This window comes from Populus trichocarpa, chromosome 1 (assembly GCF_000002775.5).
Source record: "Populus trichocarpa isolate Nisqually-1 chromosome 1, P.trichocarpa_v4.1, whole genome shotgun sequence".
Taxonomy (NCBI): Eukaryota; Viridiplantae; Streptophyta; class Magnoliopsida; order Malpighiales; family Salicaceae; genus Populus; species Populus trichocarpa.
This window is the reverse complement of record NC_037285.2, coordinates 29,386,776-29,409,149: the sequence shown is the minus strand read 5'-3', so window position 1 is coordinate 29,409,149 and position 22,374 is coordinate 29,386,776. Positions and strand designations below refer to the sequence as shown.

Here is a 22,374-nt window from a genome sequence, read left to right as displayed (position 1 = left end):
CTCAAGTACCCACAATGATCATATTTTCATTAAAAAAAAGGAAGTAATCTTAACTTATAATGTTAACATAACCTTAGTTTCCTAAATTTTTAACGTGTCACCTACTTTAAGATTATTACATCACAAAAAGAAATAACAACAAACCTTCTAATTTTCCTCAGCAAAGTCAATAAAAAATAAAAATAAAAATAAAAATCAGACAGCACAAGAAGGGCACCTGATCAAACCATTCTCATTACAAGCCGTACAAGATTTGAACCCAGCTTTCTCTATATACAACTTATGACTCCCATTACATTGACCACATAGAATAAACCTGTATCCACAACACACCTCACAAACACCAGAATCCGCTACAGGCAACCCTTCTATGATTTTCTTGAGCTCACCTGATTCATTTAACTGTCTGGTTTCCTCGGCTCCACCCATGTATCTCCCTCCGATAAAGACACGTGGCAATGTCAGCTTCCGACCGCAACCACCACCGTTCGAGAAGATCTGATTTAACTCGTTTAAAAAACTTGAATCCATTGAGAGATCTCGTTCGTCAATCAAAACGCGGAACCCACGAAGGATAGAAAGGACGATCTTGCAGTCCTCGAATGTTGAACGAACCACGCGTAGGCTTGTGTAGTAGACGACAATTCGCTTGTCGGTACCCGGGATTGTAATAGAAGGTTGTTGTTGAAGCGGTGGTGTTGTCGTTTTGTTAGGGGTTGGAGAGGCATTGTTTTCTGGTTCGGGTCCGGGTTTTAGTTCGGGTAAGGATAACGCGAGGGAGCGAAGGAAGGTGTTGGCGACCCGGACCCGGTGGAAAATGGAGGAGGATTTTTTTATGTGACTGGAGGGGTGGTCCTCTGTGCAGAGGTTTTGGATATCTTTGAAAGTGGGGAAAGAGAAAGGAGAAGACGAGGTATCGTGAATCTTAACTGTTGATTTAGCCCACGGCCGCCACATTGAGCGGTGGAGATCCAAATTGAATTCTTCTCTTTCTGGGTCTGATAGATTTGAGAAAAACAGAAACAATTAGGAGTATAAAATGGGTTTTGACTGCTTTTGTGAAGGGATTTTTAGGGGATTGAATGAAGAGCTGCAAAAGCGGGTGATGAAGGTTTAAGAGGACGAGGGGCAAGAAAAGGAAAGGTCGATGGAGAGAGAGACGGAGAGAATATGCTAGGCGGTTTGTTAAGGTGGTTGAGGAGGGTAAATAGAAACTCTTGGTGCTGTAGCTTGGCTTTGCTTTTTGAATGGAGGGTTTACTAGGAGGGGTAGGTTAGGAGATGGAATGATTTAGCCTAATTATGGATGAAAGGTCCTCGTCTGTAGACATCGATGGCATACTTTTTTCTTTTTATTATTATTTTAGGTAAAAACCGTAATAATCGGAGATTGAGAGAAAGGTTTTCTTTTAGCTTCCTGTTTTCATCTGGGCCTTGTGTCAAGTGGCCTCTCTCTCTCTCTCTCTCTCTTATGGTATTTGTGGGACATTTTACTGCTTGCCTTTTGTCGCAACATTATTTTAACTTGTAAGAGATGTCTGTCCTCTGCACCGATAATATGTTTTTTCTGTCTAAATTGTAATGAAGTGGAATAACTGTGTGGTTCGGTGGCAAGATCGTCTATTAAAAGTGAGAGCATGGGTTACATTTTGTGTGTAAGGTGAGCTTGATCAGAATTAGACTGCACAATCACCTAATTAAAAGTGATAGAGCTAGTTTTTATCAGTTCAACAGCTCCCATGAATCATCTTAACTTCGTTTTAAATGGCACGGGACTGACCAACTAACACTTTGAAGATGTTGGTCGGGGTCCCAGTAGTACGTAGCATCCATGATCTATGTTATGTTAGCGCCATCTTTCACCTGCAATGCAAACGCTTGTGCCTGCTAGGACCACCACCTCCTTGGTGATAAGTTTTAGGAAAGGAGGAGGGACCTTAAGATCCAACGTGAGTGAAATGGGGGACCATAAAAAAATCACTGTTGTGTAGACAAGGCGTGTTTGGAAATGCTGAGTAGTCTGGTTACCAAATACCAAAAGCTAAAGGTTAACGATAAAAGCCTAGCAAGTGGGTGTGGGTGGGTTCTGAAAAGTTTCACATGGCAGCAGAGAAGAAAGTGAGGTGAGAGGGGTTGTGACTAAGAGAAGACTCTACCCACATGCCGTGATTGGCATGACATGGAAAAACCTTGAGTAGGGTGGATGCTTCTTGTTGGTCTATATATCGTATATGATATGTGTTTGCTTGCGGAGAAGAACTGCTAGGTTGCCCCATTATGGCATATAGCAGAGATAATATTACTCCTAAGCTGGCAAATGGGCTGGCTCAGGATCCTAGATCTTGTTGACTTCCCTAATGCACCGCAAGTACAGTGATGTATTTATAATTTTTCAAGCCTTCAATCATTCAATATGCTCAAATGTGAATTCAATATGGTAGTTGTGTAGGTGGAGGAGAGATTGATTAAACGAGGAAGTGTGAATGTCCATGGATTAGATTTGAGCTCGATTTTTGACGAAAACTCATGGAGTGAAAACCAGCTCATTGTCATACGTTCAGCACAAGGCCATGTTTATTTGACTATATGCATGCTTGATCTCATGCTGGGAAATGGACTCTGTCGCGTAATTGGTATTGGCAAGAACAGGACTGGTGTCTTGCACTGTCAAATATTAATTGAATTTCTCTTGAGCCTCTTGCCAATAGCTCTATTCAGCTTTTGATTAAACCGACCCATCCAGTCTCGGTAAGCCTATGCATAAACATGGACCGACTAAAAAAAGACATAGGTGAACCATCTAGGTGATGACCCAGTGGTAAGAGTTTGGGATCAAGAGATTTGCTTCCTCTGTGGTCTCAGGTTCGAACCCTGTAGTTGCTCATATGATGGCCACTGGAGGCTTACATGATCGTTAACTTCAGGACCCGTGAGATTAGTTGAGGTGCGAGCAAACTGGCCCGGACACCCACGTTAAATTAAAAAAAAAAAAAACATAGGTGGTCAACTTGCAAACAGAATAATAAGGGAGGGTAAAGGGGAAATCTCACCGTGTTTTGATTTTCCTGTTCTTGTTTAGTTGATATTATACTTATCTTTCAATTTATATCTTCAAAGAAAATAATCTTGTCTTAGTCTATACTCGAGTTTTTGAAACTGCACATATCTCATTTGAACCTAAGTAGTCCTAACACATGTTTTATTGACTATTATTGTGGTTTAAAGTGTCTCCAACCACATTCTGAGCTAATTCTAGAAGATTCGACACTAACTATAGGACCCATTATTTAGGTCCCGGGCCCCACTTTAATGCTGTGTTTGTTTTCTGCTAGTTTTTGTATTTGCGGTGAAACAAACACAGTAAGGTGTTTAGTAATAAATCAAATTGCGTTTTATATTATGGGACTCACTAAAAAATTGAGTTTAAAACGCGGTTTTTACATGTTTTTTTAACTGAGTTTCGTAAAATTTCTTAGAACCCTGTTTGTTATTGCGTTTCAAAAGCGCCTTTGAAAGAATTTGATTTTTTTATTTTTTTTCTTTGTTTAAAATTAATATTTTTTTGGTGTTTTCAGATTATTTTGATGCCCTGATATCAAAAATAATTTTTAAAAAATAAAAAAAAACATTGCATTTCCAAGTAAAAAACACTTTGAAAAGCAACCGCAGCCACACTCCAAAAAACAACTACCAAACATTTTAGTACATATTTTTTGCTAAACATAAACTTCAACTATAATTTTTACCAAACATGTATCTAAATCCAACTAATCACAGCTAACCGTATTTTTTAAAACTTACTTTTTTCAAACCACAACTATAAAAGTTACTTGATGTGTGCCTATAGGCTATGTAGAGATGGTATCATTTGCATATATGATTTATAGCTAATAGGTTAGTAACATGTGATAATGTTTATGTTCTTGTAAATATATTTAATTATTAATAAAAATTTATTTCCTTTTAATATTCATCAAATATTTTATTAATAAATTTAATATTTTATTAATAAATCTAAATAAAGATAAAGTTCTATGGATAAAAATATTTTTCAAAGTAAATTATAAAATTGTTGTAATTATGTGATTCTCATTGCATCAAAACATTGTTTCTAAATGTTCATGGTTAATTTCTATAAAGACTGGACATTAACTACAGTCGTTGAAACTGATACATGTTATATTTTTTTATTATGAAATGAATCAGTTGTTCTTATAAGTTAAGGTATGAAGGATGCATAGAATTAATATGTAGGTGCTTGTCAGATGACATGTACACTAACTGACCCACATGAAAATCTCATATGGAGAGATCATATATGTATATGAAAAAGCTTATGTGATGGTTGTGTAAGTGATTTTTAGACTTGAGACCACTAAGTTATTTTATACAGAAAATGTTATGGTTTGATCCCACTACATGTTATCCTAATCAAGGGTAACAAATGAGCATATATTAAGTATAATATGAACTATATGAAGATATTTGAGTGATTAAGAGATAATTCATCATCTTAAGTGAATTATAAAAAAAAAATTACATGTTCTCAAATAGTATTTATTGTAAATCCTTATATAATGTGGAATGAGATTTGAAAATAGTTTCAAATCTTATTCAAATAATTAATGAATATGGTGTTGATAACAAATATGATTTAAAAGAGCATATACACTCTATGCTATAATAACTAAATCAAAATATTATTGATAATGAGATAATAATTATATTGAGAAACTGATCACTGTAAGGTTAAGTCAAACCACTTATGACTTTTCTAATATTTGAGGGATCCTAACAAGTTGTTAAACATTGTACTTGATCTTTTAATATAAATCAATCAATTGTTGAATTAATAATAAATTAATTAATTTAACTTATTTAATCCTCTTCTATTTAGGATTATGATTTATATTTGATCTTATGAGAACCTAATGGGTCACATGTATAAGAATTATTTGTTAGAAATTAAAATGGGATAATTAATCAAGTGTGACTTGATTGTAAATAAATTTTATTAATTAACGAGTCGAATGTTATTTATACAGGAAATTACAATTCTAGACCTAATATTGAATTTCCTTTCTTTCATTTTCAATTTGTCATTTCCATCATTTTTTTTCATTTACAAACTTATTATTATTTTACGATAATGTTATCGATTTTAATCGATGCTTGCGCCATTACTCTTAAATTTTCTTTCTACAATCCTTTTTTATTGTTTATTACCATATTAATTTTATGGGATAATTTTCCTCATTCTTTTATTTATCAAAACCCATTATCAATTTCACTTACGTCATGAATTTGAAACCAAAATTCATTATTCTATTTTCAACTTCATTAATTTTTCTAAACTTATCCATTGAGATACGTATATCCATGTACGCAGGGCGGAATTTTATCCAAGTGAGCTAGAATATGGAAACGATTATCTTATCAATGATTGTCAGCTCCCATCCTAATTATCTGCTCCCAATTTTTGTAACAAGAATGTCCTGTATTGACATGGATGTGGATGGAAACGATATGACCATTTTGACAGTTATTTTTAGCATTTTATACCTCTAATTTGTATGATTGTAAGAAGCTAGAGTTTTCTTCAACAAAAGCCTTTGGATTCTTATTGTAACCAATACTATAAACTTAACTATTATTTCTAGATTGATAGACATTGATGATGCTGAATATAAGCCAAACTAATTGCAGATACAAAGACATGTAAGAGAACAAAAATCTGTGTTAACAGAGGTAAGAGGGATAAAAAGGAAAGGAATTTTAGAACTCAAGTACTTGGAATTGATGTAAAAATCGATCTGCAAAGTAAATTATTCAACAGTTTATCTCAATGGCGTTTCCTTATAAAAATCTTTAGGTAGACCTGATCCATAACAGATTGCAAATTATCACCAGCAGACATGAAGAGTCTGGTAAAATATTTGGAGCAGTGTTTTGAGACGCAAGTCAGAACGAATCTATTGCTGATATTTTAGCAATCTCTTTTGTTATAACCCTCTCTAGTACTTCAGGTCTGTTGACAAAGAACCATGTCCTTCATGCTATAGTATTTGGGAAGGGATCTTAATGCAAAGGCTGAAATTGTTATAATATAAATGTCTCTAATGTCTAAAATGGAATGTTTTGAAGTTGGATGTTCTTTGAGGAGAATATTTTTTTTACTCTGATTTGAATGATTATCATCAATCGGTAATCAGACAAAGGTGGTTTATAAACAGCCTGCTAATTTGCCCAAGGAGAAGTTGATTGAAATGGAAACTAGTACAAGTTAGAAGTGTGGAGAAAGAGGATACGAGTGACAATGATGCCCGCAGTCTCAATGTTTTTTAATGTCGCTTTTTTGCTCCTCTCATTACGTGCTACCTCTATATTTTCCAGCTTCCAGGTGCATTATCAAGGCTATAAATGCATTTTCCACGACGAGCTTGAGTGAACTCCATGGAAAAAAATTGCTTGTTGATCTTCCTTGTTATCCATGGCAGAGTACTTACAGTCCTATAGAAGAAGCAGGGGATTTTTTCGAAACAGAGATGGCCAATTAAGCAGCCATCCTGATCACTCTTTTTCATGTATCTCTATTGAAGATTTCTCTGACGTTTCTTCTTCTATCCCATTTTCCCCAGTTATACATGTTGATGAGCCTCCAAGTTTCCCTATTCTTGTTGACGATTCGCCCGTCACTATGTTCCGGCCAGTGGAGCAGAAATGTTCCCTAATTTCGGAGTCTGATATTACTTTAGATGACCCAGTATTGATGGTGAATGAAATTGAGGATATTAGCGACTGGTTGGCAAGTGAGAGCAGACTACCTGCTCTACATAACTTTCCAGGAGATGATGCAGGGAGCCTCTTGAGGGAGGTATCTATAGGCACGCTGATGAATCAAATATCCTTGATTCTGCCTGGTATTGGGATGGAATTTGATAACCAATTGAGCATTCTCCATCTGCTTAAGGCTTATGGAGAGGCTGAGGAGATGGAGACGAAAGAGTTGGCTGGAAAAATTATGAGTCAGTTAAAAGAGAAGGCTTGTCCTTTTGGTTCAACTGTCGAGCGACTTGCTTATTATATGATTCAAGCACTGGAAGGGGAAGTGGACTTTCTATGGAAATAAGCGAGCAAGAATTATGAGGCTGCATTTAAAACATTCTATCAGATATTTCCTTATGGAAGGTTTGCTCACTTCACAGCCAATTCTGTAATACTAGAAGCCCTCCCTGAAGATGCTGACATAGTGCACATAGTTGATTTTGACGTTGGTCAAGGTGTGCAATGGCCTCCAATGATTGAGGATCTTGCCAGGTGAAGAAAAAGAATGGTGAGATTGATTGGAATAAAATGGCAGGAGGAAGAGGATCTTAGCGGTGTTACTTCCACGAGGAGGTCTGAGGAGATGAAAACTCGCCTATATGAACATGCAAAAACTTTTGGTTTGAGATTGAAAATGAAGGAGATGGATAAGGAGGCCTTAGTTACTGAGATGAAGAAGACAAAGAAAAGAGGGATAAGAAGTGAATGGTTAGCCTTCAATTGCGCGGTGGGTCTCCCTCAGATGGGGAAAGGGAAGAGTGCTAGTAGTCTTGTGGAGTTTCTAAGGTTAGCTAAGGATTCAATCCGCCTCGATGGTGAAGGTGTTAGTGGTACCAGGGGAATTATAACTATTGCCAGAGAAAGCAAGGCACTCTCAGAGGTAGGCTTGCAGGCTTGGAGAATGAGGGAAGATAGTCTTATGGAGGCCAAAGAATTGATCAGAGAAACAGAAAGCTTCTACTGTGCGGCCATTGAAGGAGTGAAGGAGAACCAACTGGTTCTGAGCTATATGGGAATTCCACTGGTGAAGGTTTCAAGTTGGACATAAATGGAGGAGTACTTACTCAGAGGACACAGGCAAAGTATTAAATTTTAATTATTTGCTCACCCAATTTTATAATTCTATCAATTCTCTATAATTACAGAATTTTATAATTCTATTGGACGTGAGGTTTTTTCAGGACAATCAATGGCGAATTTTCTCGGTGCAAATAATCGGTTGCAGCAGCAGCATTGCAATGTTCATCAAACATAAGCTATCGCACATAACTTTTTGTTGGCCAATTTGCGCAGACATATCCTGGACGATTTAAAGATCCAATCAGGCTACGGGTACCTGGACAAATGTGGCATCAAAAGTAATTTGAAGAGTAAATTATAAATTAGTCCTTGTAGTTTTGTAAAATAATTAAATAGTCCCTCTAACTTTAAAAATAATTAATTAATCCATATATCTTTAAATCTATTTCGAACTTGGTCTATTTCACCCATTTCATGTTTTTATGATTAGTTTTGTTGTTTAAGAAAAACATATAATATGGAAAGATTGATAAAAAAAAGAAAGAAAAAACAGGATGTGTTTTGAAACAAAGATATCTTAAATTATGCATAGTAAATCTTAAATAAGAGATTAATTAATTATTTCTTAAACTAAAAAATTATTTAATTCATTCTGAAAAATTACAAAGACTAATTTATAATTTAATTTGAAAGGAAATAAATATTAATAACTGATAGTTTAATATGCCTTATAGCCAATTAATTAATTACACGTTGCATTATTATATTCATATAGATATATATTTATTATTAATAAAAACTTAATTTATCTTTAATATTCATGTAATATTAGAATAATGAATCTAGAGGAAAGATAAAGTTCATGGGACAAAAATATTTTATAAAAAAATTATAAAGTTATAATTACGAGATTTTTATTGCATCAAAGTATTATTTCTAAAATATTATTAATCGATGTCATCTTAAATATTGAATATTTATTAAAGCTACAAAGACCAATATATATTATTATCTTTTTATATAAAAAAAATTAAAGTATAAAAAATATCTAAAATTAAAGATATGTACTACTGAACTGAATTTAAAAATTCAATACAAAAAAGATTACCTATAACTTATTGCGAGCCACGGTTGCATGTGGCAGGAATAACGCAGTCACAGCATCAACCAAAGTCCCAAAACCCAGGGCCAGGGATTTTTTCGGGCCTCAAAATATGGAGAGAACCTAGAATTCCAAAGTGGGTTCATCTAGAACTCACAAGTTCTTGGGCTAGAGTGAGTTTTGGTCCATTAGTTTTAGCGAAAGATGGCCAATATTTTATGGTTCCTTTTTCTTTTCCGTTGCTTTAAAACTCGGTCAAGATTAGGCCTCATTTTGTCAAGAAATAAAAACCCCGAAGCCATCCCGTTTAATTCTCCTTCCTCAGTGTCAAATGTCAATATACATGTTTTCAATTTATTAACTAGCCCTCGACTAACTTCTCTATCCGTGAACTTTAGCCAGCGAGAATCGCTTGTGCTAGTAAAATCTGTGCAATCATCCATGATCCAGCACACCTTCCCTCCCTTTGACCTTTCTGTGTTATGTGCCATAGCTTCATCTCAAGACGGGATGGACTGGGTAGGGCAAGCATTGCCAGATGTGGTGGCTCTCTGTTACGTGACTCGTTTTAACTTTTTAACCTGGTCAATGTTTGGACGTGGAATTCAGTGTAATTCCCCCATCTATTGGAAAGCTTGATTCCAAACCAGTAGAAAGACCGGTTCCTCGGCAGAACCTTGCTTAAGACTAAAAAAGTTGCGTCTCTTTATGAAAAACAGAGATACGAAAAAGAAAAAGAAAGAAAAGATACAGTGTCACTGCTTGAAGAGGTCGCATGGCATTTTCTTATTGCTCCAAGAGGTTACTATGTCATTTTAGACGAGGAAACCAAATGCGCTCCAATCCACGTCAGGAGCCTGACTCTACCCGTAAACAACACACCCATAAAGATTCAGGAGCAAGTAATCGTGGCCCAGCCCTGACCAGCCTCTGTGCCCTAGTGCGTAGCTGTGGTCCGATCATGGGTCCAGCTCCAGTCTCTAAGCTCCCATGGAGTGGTGGTAGCTTGCTAGTTAGAATACAAGATGACATGGTGAAGAACGGTTTTATTGATTGCCGCCGGTCATTATAATCCAAGCAAATGTAGATAAACAAATTTAAGTAGTTGGACTATCAATTCTTGTCACATCTATTGCTACGTAGTGCACCCTTTTACACTGTTAATAATTAACCAAATGGCTTGGAAATAGCTAGTTTCATATACCCAGTTTACACTTTGCTGCTCTCTGCAGAGAGAATGCTTTAAAATAATAAAAAAAAAACTCATAATCAAGAAACATTATTAGTGCTTTTCTCTCTCGCATACAATGATAGGAAGATCCCAATTCCTAATCCTTTCTCATTCTCCCACCCACCCTCCGCACAGATTAATACCTTGAGAATTAATTACAGGCTAGTTGCAAACTTTGGTTAATTAGTGCTTCTTATAGTGTGTTTCACACCAACTTGGCTGGCCGCTTGATAAAAAAAAATATATATATTTGTATAATTTTAGATCATTTTGATGTATTGATATTAAAAATTAATTTTAAAAAATAAAAATAATATTATTTTAATATATTTTTAAATAAAAATCAATTTAAAAAATAATCATTATTATAATATCAAACATCCGTATCTCTGCTATGTTCTTGTACCATTTTGAAGCGAACTATATACAGGAACCAGAAATTTAAGGTATTTTATTTTTTTGCAATGCATTAGTTTAACAATGCTTTAGATAGCTCCTCTCATAAGAACAGAGATCAGCAGGGTCACTGTTGCGTGCAAAAACTGCTGGTCACGATTAGTTTCCTACTATTAAGCAAAAACAATATATTGAAACATAATTCTGTCAGGCCTCAATAATTTTACAGAAACTGGAAAAAGAAAAAGAATCTCCACTACAATGGCTCTGCACCTCAAAATAGATCATACTCCATGAAGATTATTAATCGTTTTCAACCAATTCGAAGAATTATATATAATATCCCTCCCCAACTCCCATGCTTATCTTCGAAGCCATGATTCCCCCTGCCATGCTATCCTTCGATATGTAGTCTCATCATTCAGAACCTGCTATATGCTATATATGTATAATATAGGTTGAATGTATGTATCTTATAGCCCACTCTCTCTTTCAACTCTTCTTTTCTTTATATTTGGATTCCTTGGTTGTTATGTTGCTACTAACACAAGCAATCAAGCTGAAGTTGGTCCCCTCGGCAAACATGTAAAAATACCATGTAACAATCGTTTGTCATCACGTAACTATCATCATCTCTACTCAACAAATATGGCTTAATGATTTTCGTATGTGAAACTGTGCGCATATATATATATATATATATAAAGTAGCCTTTCGTGCTCCCTTTTCATCTTATTCCCAGCTCGAGTAGAAATTCATAATTAATGAGAATTATAGGTGATTTTATAAATGATATCAAGCAGCATAGAACCTTCAACCCGTAGCTCTGGCTTCAAGATTCAGATTAAATTATCGAAATGTGAATTATGCAGTAATGTGCTATCTAACTAATTTGCTGTCCGAATCTGGCTGGAACTCCTATTGCTTTTAATAATATAATCTGTATTATTCAAGGTATGCATGCATACTGCACTGCTGCTTCCGCCTTTATTGACTCTTCATTGAATGGCGCCATTTCTGAAGCTTGTGGATGGCATTTTCAATTTTATCTGCAGTGTAAATTGAACTGGTCCTCTTAAACAATGAACTCGTTCAATCCTGGCCTGCACAAGGCAGCTCTTCGAAAAATAAAATAAAACAATTACCGCATAATTATCTCACCTGCCCTACAATATTTAAGTGTAAAGAGAGTGCAGATATAGGTTAAGGGCATATCTGATAGAATATATTTTGTTATTTAATTATACCCACGTAACTTAGAAATACACACGCCAAACCTATATTATAACAGTCAAAGCTTAAGATACATACGTAAATAATGTTGTTCAGACATGAATTTGTCATAAATCAGACAGTGCCCTACCATTGACAAATTCACATGATAAACATATTAATTCAGAATCAGGAATTAATTAACATATAAACACAGGCGCCAAGATCAGGAAGGTGTCTTGCAACGTCCATGGAACATGCAACTGCAACATTTGGAATCAATCTGTTGAGTTAATCAAACGGGGATGCTCAGACCGGTTTCTTCGTTTGAAGGAATCCCGCATAATTGTTGATCTGTCACAGATTCGAATTTTTCTTCGATTTACTACGTGGATAATATTCAATATAAAAAACAAAGAAAATTACAAAGGTAGAAAAGGAATCACAACTACACGTCACGTGACAAGCAAGTGGTTGTGGAGGGAAGCTTAGAGGACGGCGCTATATATAAATTTGTTTGTAGAGAAGACAGAGTCCAATCCATCAGCAACCAGACAAACAAAACCCAACGTTATTGAACCGCCGCACACAATTTTTTAATCTCTTAGCCCGATATTTCGGGTAATTTGTAATGTTTCGGCCTTCGTCGTCGCCTTTGATTAAAAAAAAACGTTTATAATCGCCCCATACGCACGCGCTTTCTTCTCTTCTCTTCTAAATTAGCTAGCTCCACTTGCCAACCCAAGACTCCGTCAAGCCTCCCCCCCTCTTTCTCTCTCTCTTTTTTTGTTTTCTTTATTTCTCTAGTGTGTTTTTGATACATATTTCTACCCCAAGAATTACTTTCACAAGTTGTTGACTATCTTTTTAATGATGGACGGGTGGTGGAGATTGAACGGTGTGAAGCTTCGCATGAAGATTTTGATGCTGGTTTTGTTGTTACTGCCGCAAAGCTTGAGCTTTTGTTGGTCTCTAAACACGGAAGGTGACGAGTTATGCTACGTTTTATGTCCATATAGCTACGAGCTTTTGTTTGGCATGTCCTTACAGCTTTGTTAAAGTTGGTGTTCTTTTATATAGAAATGTGATTGTGTTTGAAAATGGTGCAGGTTTGGCTTTGTTGAGGTTTAGAGAGATGGTGGAGAGAGATCCACATGGAGCTTTATCGAATTGGATTGAGAAAGATGGAGATATTGATCCTTGTTCTTGGTTTGGTGTCGAATGCTCTGATGGCCAAGTTGTGATCTTGTAAGTAAGAAAAGTGTCAAATAATAAGTAATCAAGCATTCTGATCCTACAGGAGTATATCTTTATCCTTTTTGCTTGCAAGTTAATTAAATTTGTGATTTTGGATGGTCCATTTAGTTGAATCAAAGATCCAATGTGTTTAGAGATGGTAAATTCCACTTGTATATTACTGGAAATGTGAAATGCTCGTGAATAACGTTAACTTTATCCAAGCAGATTCTAAAGTCAGAAATGTTGGATCAAAATCCAGACTTGAGCTGTCATATTGAGTTTAATTGTTGAATGAACTTGAAGTGAAGGAATACATAGAGTCTGTATTGTTGTCAGTCATTGTACTTGTTGGTGCAGAATCGATCATGGTATAAAGCTTTCCCTAGAAGTGATCAGATGACAAACTATTTAATGCAGTGTGTGATGTCTCCATGGACAGTTCATAATAATGCGGGCCTCCATGGAGCAATTCTAGCTTTCTTTTTCTTCCTTTTGTGATTTTATCATGTCATCTATACTCTTCTTTTTTACCTTTTCGTACGCTACTCTTACCCCATTTATGCAGTAATTATCTGTGTAATTATGAAGTTTATTATCATTTAGCATGTATCAAACATCCAGTCATTTCTCCTCTTAGTAGCAAAGTTGTTTTTTTCTTTTCTATTTCCTTAAAATCAGAAATGTTCAACTTGTAGGCATTTGACAGATCTCTGTCTTGGAGGGACACTGGCACCTGAACTTGGGAGACTAGCTTACTTAAAATCATTGTAAGTTTAAACCTCAGCCTGGATTTGATCTTTGGAAACCATTTTATGGGTTTTTATCTAATTCACATTTTCCATTCAGAAATTTACGCAACAATTCTTTCTACGGAAACATTCCTAGAGAGATTGGAGAGCTGGAGGAGCTGGAGGTGTTGGACTTGGGATATAATAACTTTAGTGGACCATTTCCTCCTAACTTTTTTGCAAATAATCTATCACTGACTACCCTGTAAGTTAATTCATCCTGGCCGATTATATTACTAGTTTTTTCCTTCTTAAGCTTGAATGGTTTGACTAAATCATATCTGATCCTTATTGCAGCTTGCTTGACAATAACAAGTTTCTAGATGGCATATCTCCTGAAGTAAATGACCTCAAGGTGCTTTCTGAAGTTCAGGCAGATGAAAATCAGTTAAGAGCTTCCTGTTGCTGCAGAGACATTACCTGGTAAGCAAGTGCTATTACTGTTACTCCTACAAGCTGATACTTGATGCAGCCGCTATACAGATGTCAGAGCAGAAAAAGTAGGAGAGGAAGTGGTGGCTTGAGAGGGGAGGTGGTTATGATATTGGAATAATAACTAAAAGGAAAAGACGAAAAAGCTAAAGCAACTTATAGGAGAACGCAATGGCCATAAAATCAATTCCAAAGAAACTGACATCCTAGTTAATCACAATGTACAATCCAGCTTTTGATTTATTCTGCCATCTCCCAAATTTGCTAATGCAAACAGAGGACCTCCTCCGGTGTATGCAAGGCGAAACATGAAGCGACTTTTGTGTGCCTCAGTTTTTCCCTGATTTCAACTATTTTTTTCGTGGAATCTACTACTTGTTTAGTTTATACTAACAAGTGCTTTCAGTTTAGTTTACACTAACAAGTGCTTTCAGTTCTCAACTTAAATTAACTTCCCACCAGCTTCCTGACAACACTTATTTTATTTGTCAGGAACAATGTTCAATCTAGAAATATAGCTCACCGGATGCTGCTGCAGGTGGCAGATCCTCCAAATCCACCCATAGACAACAATCGTCGTAAAACAAATCAAAGTGGTTCTGAAGCATCGCCTTCTCCATCTTTATTGTCACCATCCGGATCTCAACTATCACCATCAATGGCACCCTCAGATTCGCCGTCTTTATCACTGTCTCCATCATTCTCCCCATCACCATCCCCTTCGGAGTCTCCATCATTTTCTCCAGCAGAATCCCCCTCCAGTCTTCCTTTGCCTCCTTCACCCTCACCCATGATTGCACCAACTCCAGCTTCACCTGCTCCAGAAAATCGACCAAATGTCTTTATTGTACAACCACAATATGATTGGGTGTCAATGGTCCCTGCTCCAAGTCCAAGTCATTTGGAGCATTCAAAGTCAAAAACTCACACTGTTCTCATTGCTGGTGTTATTGCTGGCTCGATGCTTGCTTTGATTTCAGCCGTTGGCTTTTTTCTCTTTAGAAGAAGCAAGGTAGTCACTGTCAAACCTTGGGCCACAGGTTTAAGTGGGCAGCTACAAAAGGCATTTGTAACGGGTAAATCTTCTTTTTCGTATGGATCACATGCACTTGTGCGCACACACAAAACCCTGAAATTGCCAAGCACGGAGGCATAAAATTTGTGGATTAACATAGCTCCTTAACCACAGCTTTTGCATCTGCTGCTTCCACAAATGACATGTATAGATTTTGATTCAATCTTGTCTTTTCTGATTTTTGGTAATGTGTCTTTTCAGGTGTACCAAAACTCAAGAGACCAGAACTTGAGGTCGCTTGTGAAGATTTCAGTAACATTATTGGCCCCTTTTCAGATGGCACAGTGTACAAGGGGACACTATCGAGTGGGGTTGAAATAGCTGTGACATCTACTGCAGTAAAATCGCGTGAAGACTGGTCGAAAAACTTGGAAGCCCAATTCAGAAATAAGGTACTTGAAATTGAAATTTGCTAGCTTCATCCATTTAATATTGGCGCCCCCCTTGATGCTAATTTTGCTAACCTTTCAGATTGACACATTATCGAAAATGAACCACAAGAATTTTGTCAACCTTATTGGATTTTGTGAAGAAGATGAGCCTTTCACAAGAATAATGGTTTTTGAATATGCTCCAAATGGAACTCTGTTTGAACATCTGCACGGTAAGTACCTTACATTTTTATGCCTCTTTTGAATTCGTCAAGTGATCATATCTAAGATATAGTTACATTCTGCTGGATCATTAAATTAATATGGCATTTATAGGACGTGTGCTCATAGAAAATATCAGTGCCGGCTTTTGTTCAATCTGTGAACTAGCACTGAATTTTTATTTGCATAGAACTGAATATGCATCTCAAAAGATGATAAAAGGAAAAAAAGAAAGAAAGAAGAATTGGATTTTTCCTATTCATTTAGTACTCTCTCAGAACTGCAAATCATATTCATATCCTTGTATTTTGCAACAATCTACAAAGGAAGCCGTTCTACTTCTCAGTTAGACTGCATACTTGATGGCTGCAGTACATTTGCATCATAGCACTTATAGGTCATTGAAGTTTCAGTAACTGACCTATAGTACTGTTTTATGGTATGGATGACAGTTGAATTCTTGATTTCTTGTAGTAAAAGAAGCCGAACACTTGGACTGGGGAATGAGACTACGAATAGCAATGGGCGTGGCATATTGCCTCGAATACATGCATCAACTAACTCCACCTGTAGCCCATAAAAACCTGCAATCATCGTCAATATATCTAACTGAAGACTATGCAGCCAAAATATCAGATTTCAGTTTCTGGAATGATGCAACAGCAGCAAAGACTGGATCACCATCCATGGAGCTTCTAGAATCACAATCATCAGATCCAGAGAGCAATATTTACAGTTTTGGGGTAATTTTGTATGAAATGATAACCGGTAGGATCCCATATGCAGTGGACAATCTTGCTGACTGGGCATCAGATTACCTGAGAGGAGAGCAACCATTAAAAGAAAAGGTGGATCCAACTCTAAAATCTTTCCAAGAGGACGAGCTTGAGAAATTGTCTGAAGTAATAAGAAATTGCATCCATCCTGATCCAAAGCACAGACCAACGATGAAAGAGATTGCAGCCAAGTTAAAAGAGATCACATCAGTGGGACCTGATGGAGCAACACCAAAATTATCACCCCTTTGGTGGGCAGAACTTGAAATTATGTCTACAGAAGGAAGTTGCGAGGTTAACTCAGTCTGAAATTCGGATTCAAGTGTTCTTTTCATGTCCTGTTTTCCCTGATTCTCTTGCTGGTTTCTCAGAAGCAGTGCTTTATAGGGTAGATAATACTTGTATCTAATTAACGTGAAGCATGATGTTTGTATATAACTGAGGAAGGGAGACCTCTTGTCTGTCCATTGCTTTGTTCTTTCTCCGATGCCAAAGTCGTCTGTATAAAATTCAAGTATCTGTAAGTATACTTGCAAAATAAAAAATAAAAAAACGTCAGTTGTTGAATATTACCAGTTGCAAATACTCTCAGGATGAAAAATTTGAGTCAAAGTCTACCACTGCTGTAACCTTCAAACACCTATCACCCTTGTTTATGACTCTGTATGCATTTATTGTTAGGGGGTGGTCCGGAGCATATAGAGAAATCTCAGCCCCCGGATCTGTCACAGTAAAAAATCAACCCAATTCCTTGTAGTTACTGCATATGAGCTCACTCAGCCAAAATGCAAGTTAGGCATGGAAATATAGAAGAGAAGAGAATGAGCTGAAAACAAAAGAAGTAGAAACCAGAAAGTGGTCTGCTGGAGAAATGCAGAACTACAACAGTAGTTAACTCGAGAACATCACTTCTGCTATCTTTAGTTTAAAGAAAAGCATGATACAACAAAAGTGATTTAAATCCCTTCCCTGGCTTTCGTTCATGTACACGAATGAACTCAAGGAGGAGAAGGAAAATAATTCCTGTTTCTAATGAGAGACAAATTGTGAAACCTATAACATTCTAGAGTATCAATAGCATGAAGTTGCTGTACATGAACCCTTCCAGCATCAATCCCATACCACTAATTGATCATGTGGTCATGCCTGTACATAACTATCTGCGAGGGACATTGTCTAAATGCAGTTTGCAACACTCTTTTCTAGCTCTATCATCAATACCATTAAGATCTATATACTAATCAGTTCATTACAGCTTCTTGATGCAGACTGTAAATAACTATCTGCAAGGGACATTGTCTAAATGCAGTTTGCAACACTCTTTTCTAGCTCTATCATCAATACCATTAAGATGTATATACTAATGAGTTCATTACAGCTTCTTGATGCAGTCCTTCCTTCTCATAGCTGGGATGGTTTTGTCGCTGGATGCCTGATAGACCATGATTTCAAAAAAATGAAAAAGAAAAGCTCAAATGCTTCGTGTAGCTTGGTCTTGTGTTCTATTATACAGATCAAGTGTGTCTGAGTGGTTTGGGTCCAGGCAGAGAGCTGCCTCACAATCTTGAAGAGCAGAGGTTTTGTCTCCCATTGATTCATAAAATGCTGCTCGAAGATGGAGCATTTGCAACTCAGGCTTGAAAGCTATGGCCTTAGTAAGCTCTTCGAGAGCTTCAGCTTCCTTTTGGTCATCCATTAGCACTGAGAATAAGAGTAAGTTTTGATTTCGCAGTCAATAATTGTGTTCAAGCAAAGAGAAGAAAAATGAAGTCAATAGAATGGCATTGAAATAAGTGTGAAATTATGAGGAGTTGCATCGAAAGGGGGCAGAATTTTCAAAAAGGAGTGGTGCTGATTACCAGCTGCTCTGTATCTGTATGGGTATGTTCTTAGAGGATCCAGAAGTGTTGCCATATTAAGGTCGTCTTTTGCCTGCTCGCGGTCACAGTATTCTGATCGTTTCTCATATGCTGATGCACTGTAATGTGCCTTCTCTATTAGCTTGGTCATCTCATCAAATGCAGCTTTTTGTTGATTTTTTATATGATAGACACGCGCCAGACCTTGATGAGCTCTTGTATGCTTGATGTTAAGGGCAGTCTTGTAGCAGTCTGCAGCCTGATCCAGCTTACCACAATCCACATAAATACTTCCTAAATTATTCAATGCCTGCATATTATCAACACTCATATCAAACAAGTACATCGAGCACAGATGGGCATATGAGAAACATACTAGTATAGCCATTACTCACTTGTCCTTTCCTAAGACCATCTGAAGGGCATCTAAGAGCTTCCTCCAGAAGTTGGATGACAGTAGATGAAGATTCAGGATCCAGATTTGTATCAGCTAATGTATATGCCTTAAGGAAGAAAGCTTCAAATGACCTCTGGATCGAAATGGATTTCTCAGCCCTAGAGAGAGCTTCTTCACGATGACCGGTGTCATATAAAAGCCATCCTTCATATATCAGTCGTTCATGCACAGAACTGGAGTGATTTCTAGCCAACCGCAAACAGCGCATTGCGGCCTTCTGACAATTTAACCTAGTGCATTAAGTTATCCAGTAGTATATTTCATGTTAATGAATATAACAAGGTCAAACATCTACAAGACAAGTCCAAATTCATTATACTACATGTTCAGGAAAGATTCCTTCTTGTTCCAGAAGTGCATAAAAGGAAAGATGTGTAGACAATGAAACAAAAGAAACAAAAATGAACATGAGATTTAGAATCACTATATCAGATCAAGAAAAAATAGGATCGCTTCATTATTAACACATTATTCATGCAATGAATTGTATGAGTTTATTAGATAAAATGTACAGAAACATAATGTTTTCAAGCTGGATATGGGTTTATTATCTGATGGAAAGAAAAATGAGATTGCTACACAAAAACATGCAAGGGATGCAGGTTTCCAAAGATTGCAGAGAAGAATTTTAAACAAATAAAGTAATGCAAAATGGTATAAGCTTATTAGAAGTCAAACTTGATGATGATTAAACTGCATAATAGTGCAGCTGCTTGAGCTAAATAGAAAGTTGTTCCATCACAAAACTTACCGCAAAAGAAGCAAAGATTGTCGAAACCATAGTAGGCTCTTTGCGGGATCATTTACCAGCATCTGATGTATGACAGCCAGAGAGCCAATGTCATCAACAGAAGACCATCTTTCGTAAAGTTGCATCCAGCAGTCAGCCAGACTCCATTGCTGAACGCGATGGTTGAGAAGCTCAACCAAGTGATCTCCACTCACCTTCCCATGGAACATCATGTAATTAGGCTTCAAGGTTAATAATGCTCGAATATCCCTCAAAGCACTTTCATAATCTTCAAGAGCAATGACAAACCATGCCCGCAACTCAAGACAATCAGGTGAGAGCTTGAACCCGATAATTTTATCAATCTCTTGAATAGCTGCCCTAATCTGTTTCTCTTCCACCTTCATAACAGCTCTGAATTTGTATGGAAATGAAAGGGTTGGATCCAGTTCAGTTGCAGTATTCAAATCCATTATTTTCTCCCGTCCAACACCATACAAAGATCGCTCTTGGTACATCCACCCTACTGGTTTATATTCAAAAATAAGAGAGTTCATCAACCTAAATGCTGAATACTGTTGCCCTTGTTTGTACTTGGTCCTAGCAACACCTGCTAATGAATAAACATGACCTGCATCAACAGCTGCCTCAAAATAAAATTGGGCACCCTTGTATTCTTTTCTCTCAAGCATTACACAGCCTAGTTGATGCAAAGCAAGTGCTTTCTGCCACTTTTCTGTAGCAAACTCTTCCATCCCCTCCAATAACATCACTGTTGTGCTCAGTGCCATATTCTCCTCCATAGCAACCTGGCTCAGGAAATAATAGAGGAAGAATGAAGCGTGCCCCAGCATGGCCAATCTCTCCCTTGCCTCCGGGATACAAAAAACACCCCTCACTTTGTGGTTATACAGAGAGTTTGGGAGCTCTCTTAGAAACACCTGTAAGCAAGAGGCTACGAGAAGATTTGCCCTTTCTTCCAAAGCATGATTAATAAGAATCAATGCATCCTCAATCCCACAGACCAACGAAGCCAAATGAGCATCACAAACACACTTCAACTCCTCACAACAAAACATATTTGCAAAAGAAAGTAACTCCAAAACAATCGCAGGGCAAAACAAATCAACTCTCCTAGTCCTACTGTACACTTCCACTGCTCTCATCCCCTCCACTGATATCCCAGTCTTCGAAAAATCAATCTTATCTCTTCTTGACTCCACAAAGCTACCATATAGCATTGCCTTAAATGGGCCCGAAAGAGAAGCAATTTTGAATCTAACACAATGAACCAGCTCATCACCAATGCAAAATGAAACATCACCATCCTCCTCCAAACTCGAGCTCTCATTCCCCACCAACATTTGACTACCAAATGCCTCAAGATCATCTTGACCACATTGGCAACGATCATAAATCGAATTTGGATCGTATCCAGAAACCAAAGCAGCCATAGGACATTCAAGGATGTACCCACTACAGTCCTTTGATGACACACCAATAAATTCATCTTCTCTCCTCTCAAACCTTAACCAAGCAGAAAGCACTGCCTTCGAGTGCACATCAAAAGCATATTGCCTCGCTGCGCAAAGGCACCTTCTAAGCAACTTAGGATCACCTAATCCACGCAAAATCGAATACTGCTCGATGCATAATATTGACTTATCCGTTAGTGAGCAAGTATTCAGGCGTCTATGAATTTCAGCTAAAGATTCCACATAGTCTATAGGTTTCAAGTAAGAGTCTATAGGGGGTTCAAGGAGCTCAGTTGTTGGGAGTCCATAAGGAAGTAAAGCTTGAGCTCCTGAACCAGAGTTTGTAAATTTAGATTTTGAAAGTTTTCCTCTTGAACCGGAGTTGTTATCTTGGGGGCTTAAAGCATGGACTTGTGTGCTCTTGAATCTATCAAAGAGCTTAAAACCATGCATTTTTTTTCTTAACTCAAGATAATTATCTTGTGTATGACACTCTATATCTATCTATCTAGAACATGAGATTCAAAGAGAGAAAAACGAATCCAATGAGAAAGTAAATATTGTAAAGGTTATATCATTATTACCTCTAGACTGCAAAGTAGAAACAACTCCAATAGAGAAAAACCAGAGAGGGGAGACATGGACAGGCTGTTCGGCTAAAAATGATGTTTGGTTCGTGAGAAAATGAAGGAAAATTTTGGGATTCCGGACTTTGGACATATTGTTATCTTTTCTTTCATGGAACAGATTCTTGAGAGAGTTGTGTGCGTCCTTTTTTTACCAGTCTATCTCTCTGGATATACAGTTGCAGTGGGCCCCTTAATGTGGACTTTGACAGTTTTGGTGACCTGAAAGTTCTTGGTTGGTTCGGTGGCTCACTCCAAAGTTAATGGGTTTAGGTTCAGCACTCAAACCACTCCATTTTTGCTACAGTGTCAATAATAGATGGTCAACGCATGAGAGAGAGAGAGAGAGAGAGGGAGGGAGGGTATTTTAGGTTAATTAAGCTGTCTTTTCTTCAACTAAAGATTGTTGATTTTAGTAGCAGCACCAAATTTGCATGCTAAGCAAAGGTTGGAGCTCTGGAGTAAATTTATGAATCAATAAAAGTAAAGGAGGCTTCTTGGGTGTCCTCGGCACCAAACAGACCCACATCTTTATCAAG

At 37.1% G+C, this 22,374-nt stretch overlaps 4 protein-coding genes across 5 annotated transcripts; 2 read left to right on the top strand and 2 right to left on the bottom strand.

The window, feature by feature from the left end:
- Window positions 1–6: 6 nt before the first annotated feature.
- LOC7487818 (uncharacterized protein At5g39865) lies at window positions 7–1,346 on the bottom strand. Its single transcript, XM_024601581.2, has one exon. It carries the CDS (start codon window positions 955–957, stop codon window positions 196–198), a length of 762 nt encoding a protein of 253 aa, XP_024457349.1. The 5' UTR covers window positions 958–1,346; the 3' UTR covers window positions 7–195.
- Window positions 1,347–6,394: 5,048 nt separating this feature from the next.
- Window positions 6,395–8,388, top strand: LOC112323788 (uncharacterized). 2 transcript variants are annotated; one of them, XM_024583166.2, is made up of 2 exons: window positions 6,395–7,906; window positions 8,006–8,388. In XM_024583166.2, the coding sequence occupies exon 1, from the start codon at window positions 7,330–7,332 to the stop codon at window positions 7,870–7,872; it is 543 nt and encodes a 180-aa protein (XP_024438934.2). In that variant the 5' UTR covers window positions 6,395–7,329; the 3' UTR covers window positions 7,873–7,906; window positions 8,006–8,388. Both variants share the same exon structure in this region; 1 of them encodes a protein (XP_024438934.2).
- Window positions 8,389–12,319: 3,931 nt separating this feature from the next.
- On the top strand, window positions 12,320–17,255 carry LOC7496794 (inactive receptor-like serine/threonine-protein kinase At2g40270). The gene is made up of 9 exons (XM_024593656.2): window positions 12,320–12,770; window positions 12,895–13,033; window positions 13,720–13,791; window positions 13,871–14,017; window positions 14,110–14,235; window positions 14,737–15,320; window positions 15,521–15,711; window positions 15,791–15,923; window positions 16,387–17,255. The coding sequence occupies exons 1-9, from the start codon at window positions 12,656–12,658 to the stop codon at window positions 16,995–16,997; spliced, it is 2,118 nt and encodes a 705-aa protein (XP_024449424.2). The 5' UTR covers window positions 12,320–12,655; the 3' UTR covers window positions 16,998–17,255.
- A 324-nt stretch (window positions 17,256–17,579) lies between these two features.
- Window positions 17,580–22,169, bottom strand: LOC7487816 (ethylene-overproduction protein 1-like). Its single transcript, XM_052447271.1, has 4 exons — window positions 19,756–22,169; window positions 18,943–19,234; window positions 18,548–18,857; window positions 17,580–18,389 (listed from the first exon to the last, which is right to left on the bottom strand). Exons 1-4 carry the CDS (start codon window positions 21,660–21,662, stop codon window positions 18,160–18,162), a joined length of 2,739 nt encoding a protein of 912 aa, XP_052303231.1. The 5' UTR covers window positions 21,663–22,169; the 3' UTR covers window positions 17,580–18,159.
- Window positions 22,170–22,374: the final 205 nt, after the last annotated feature.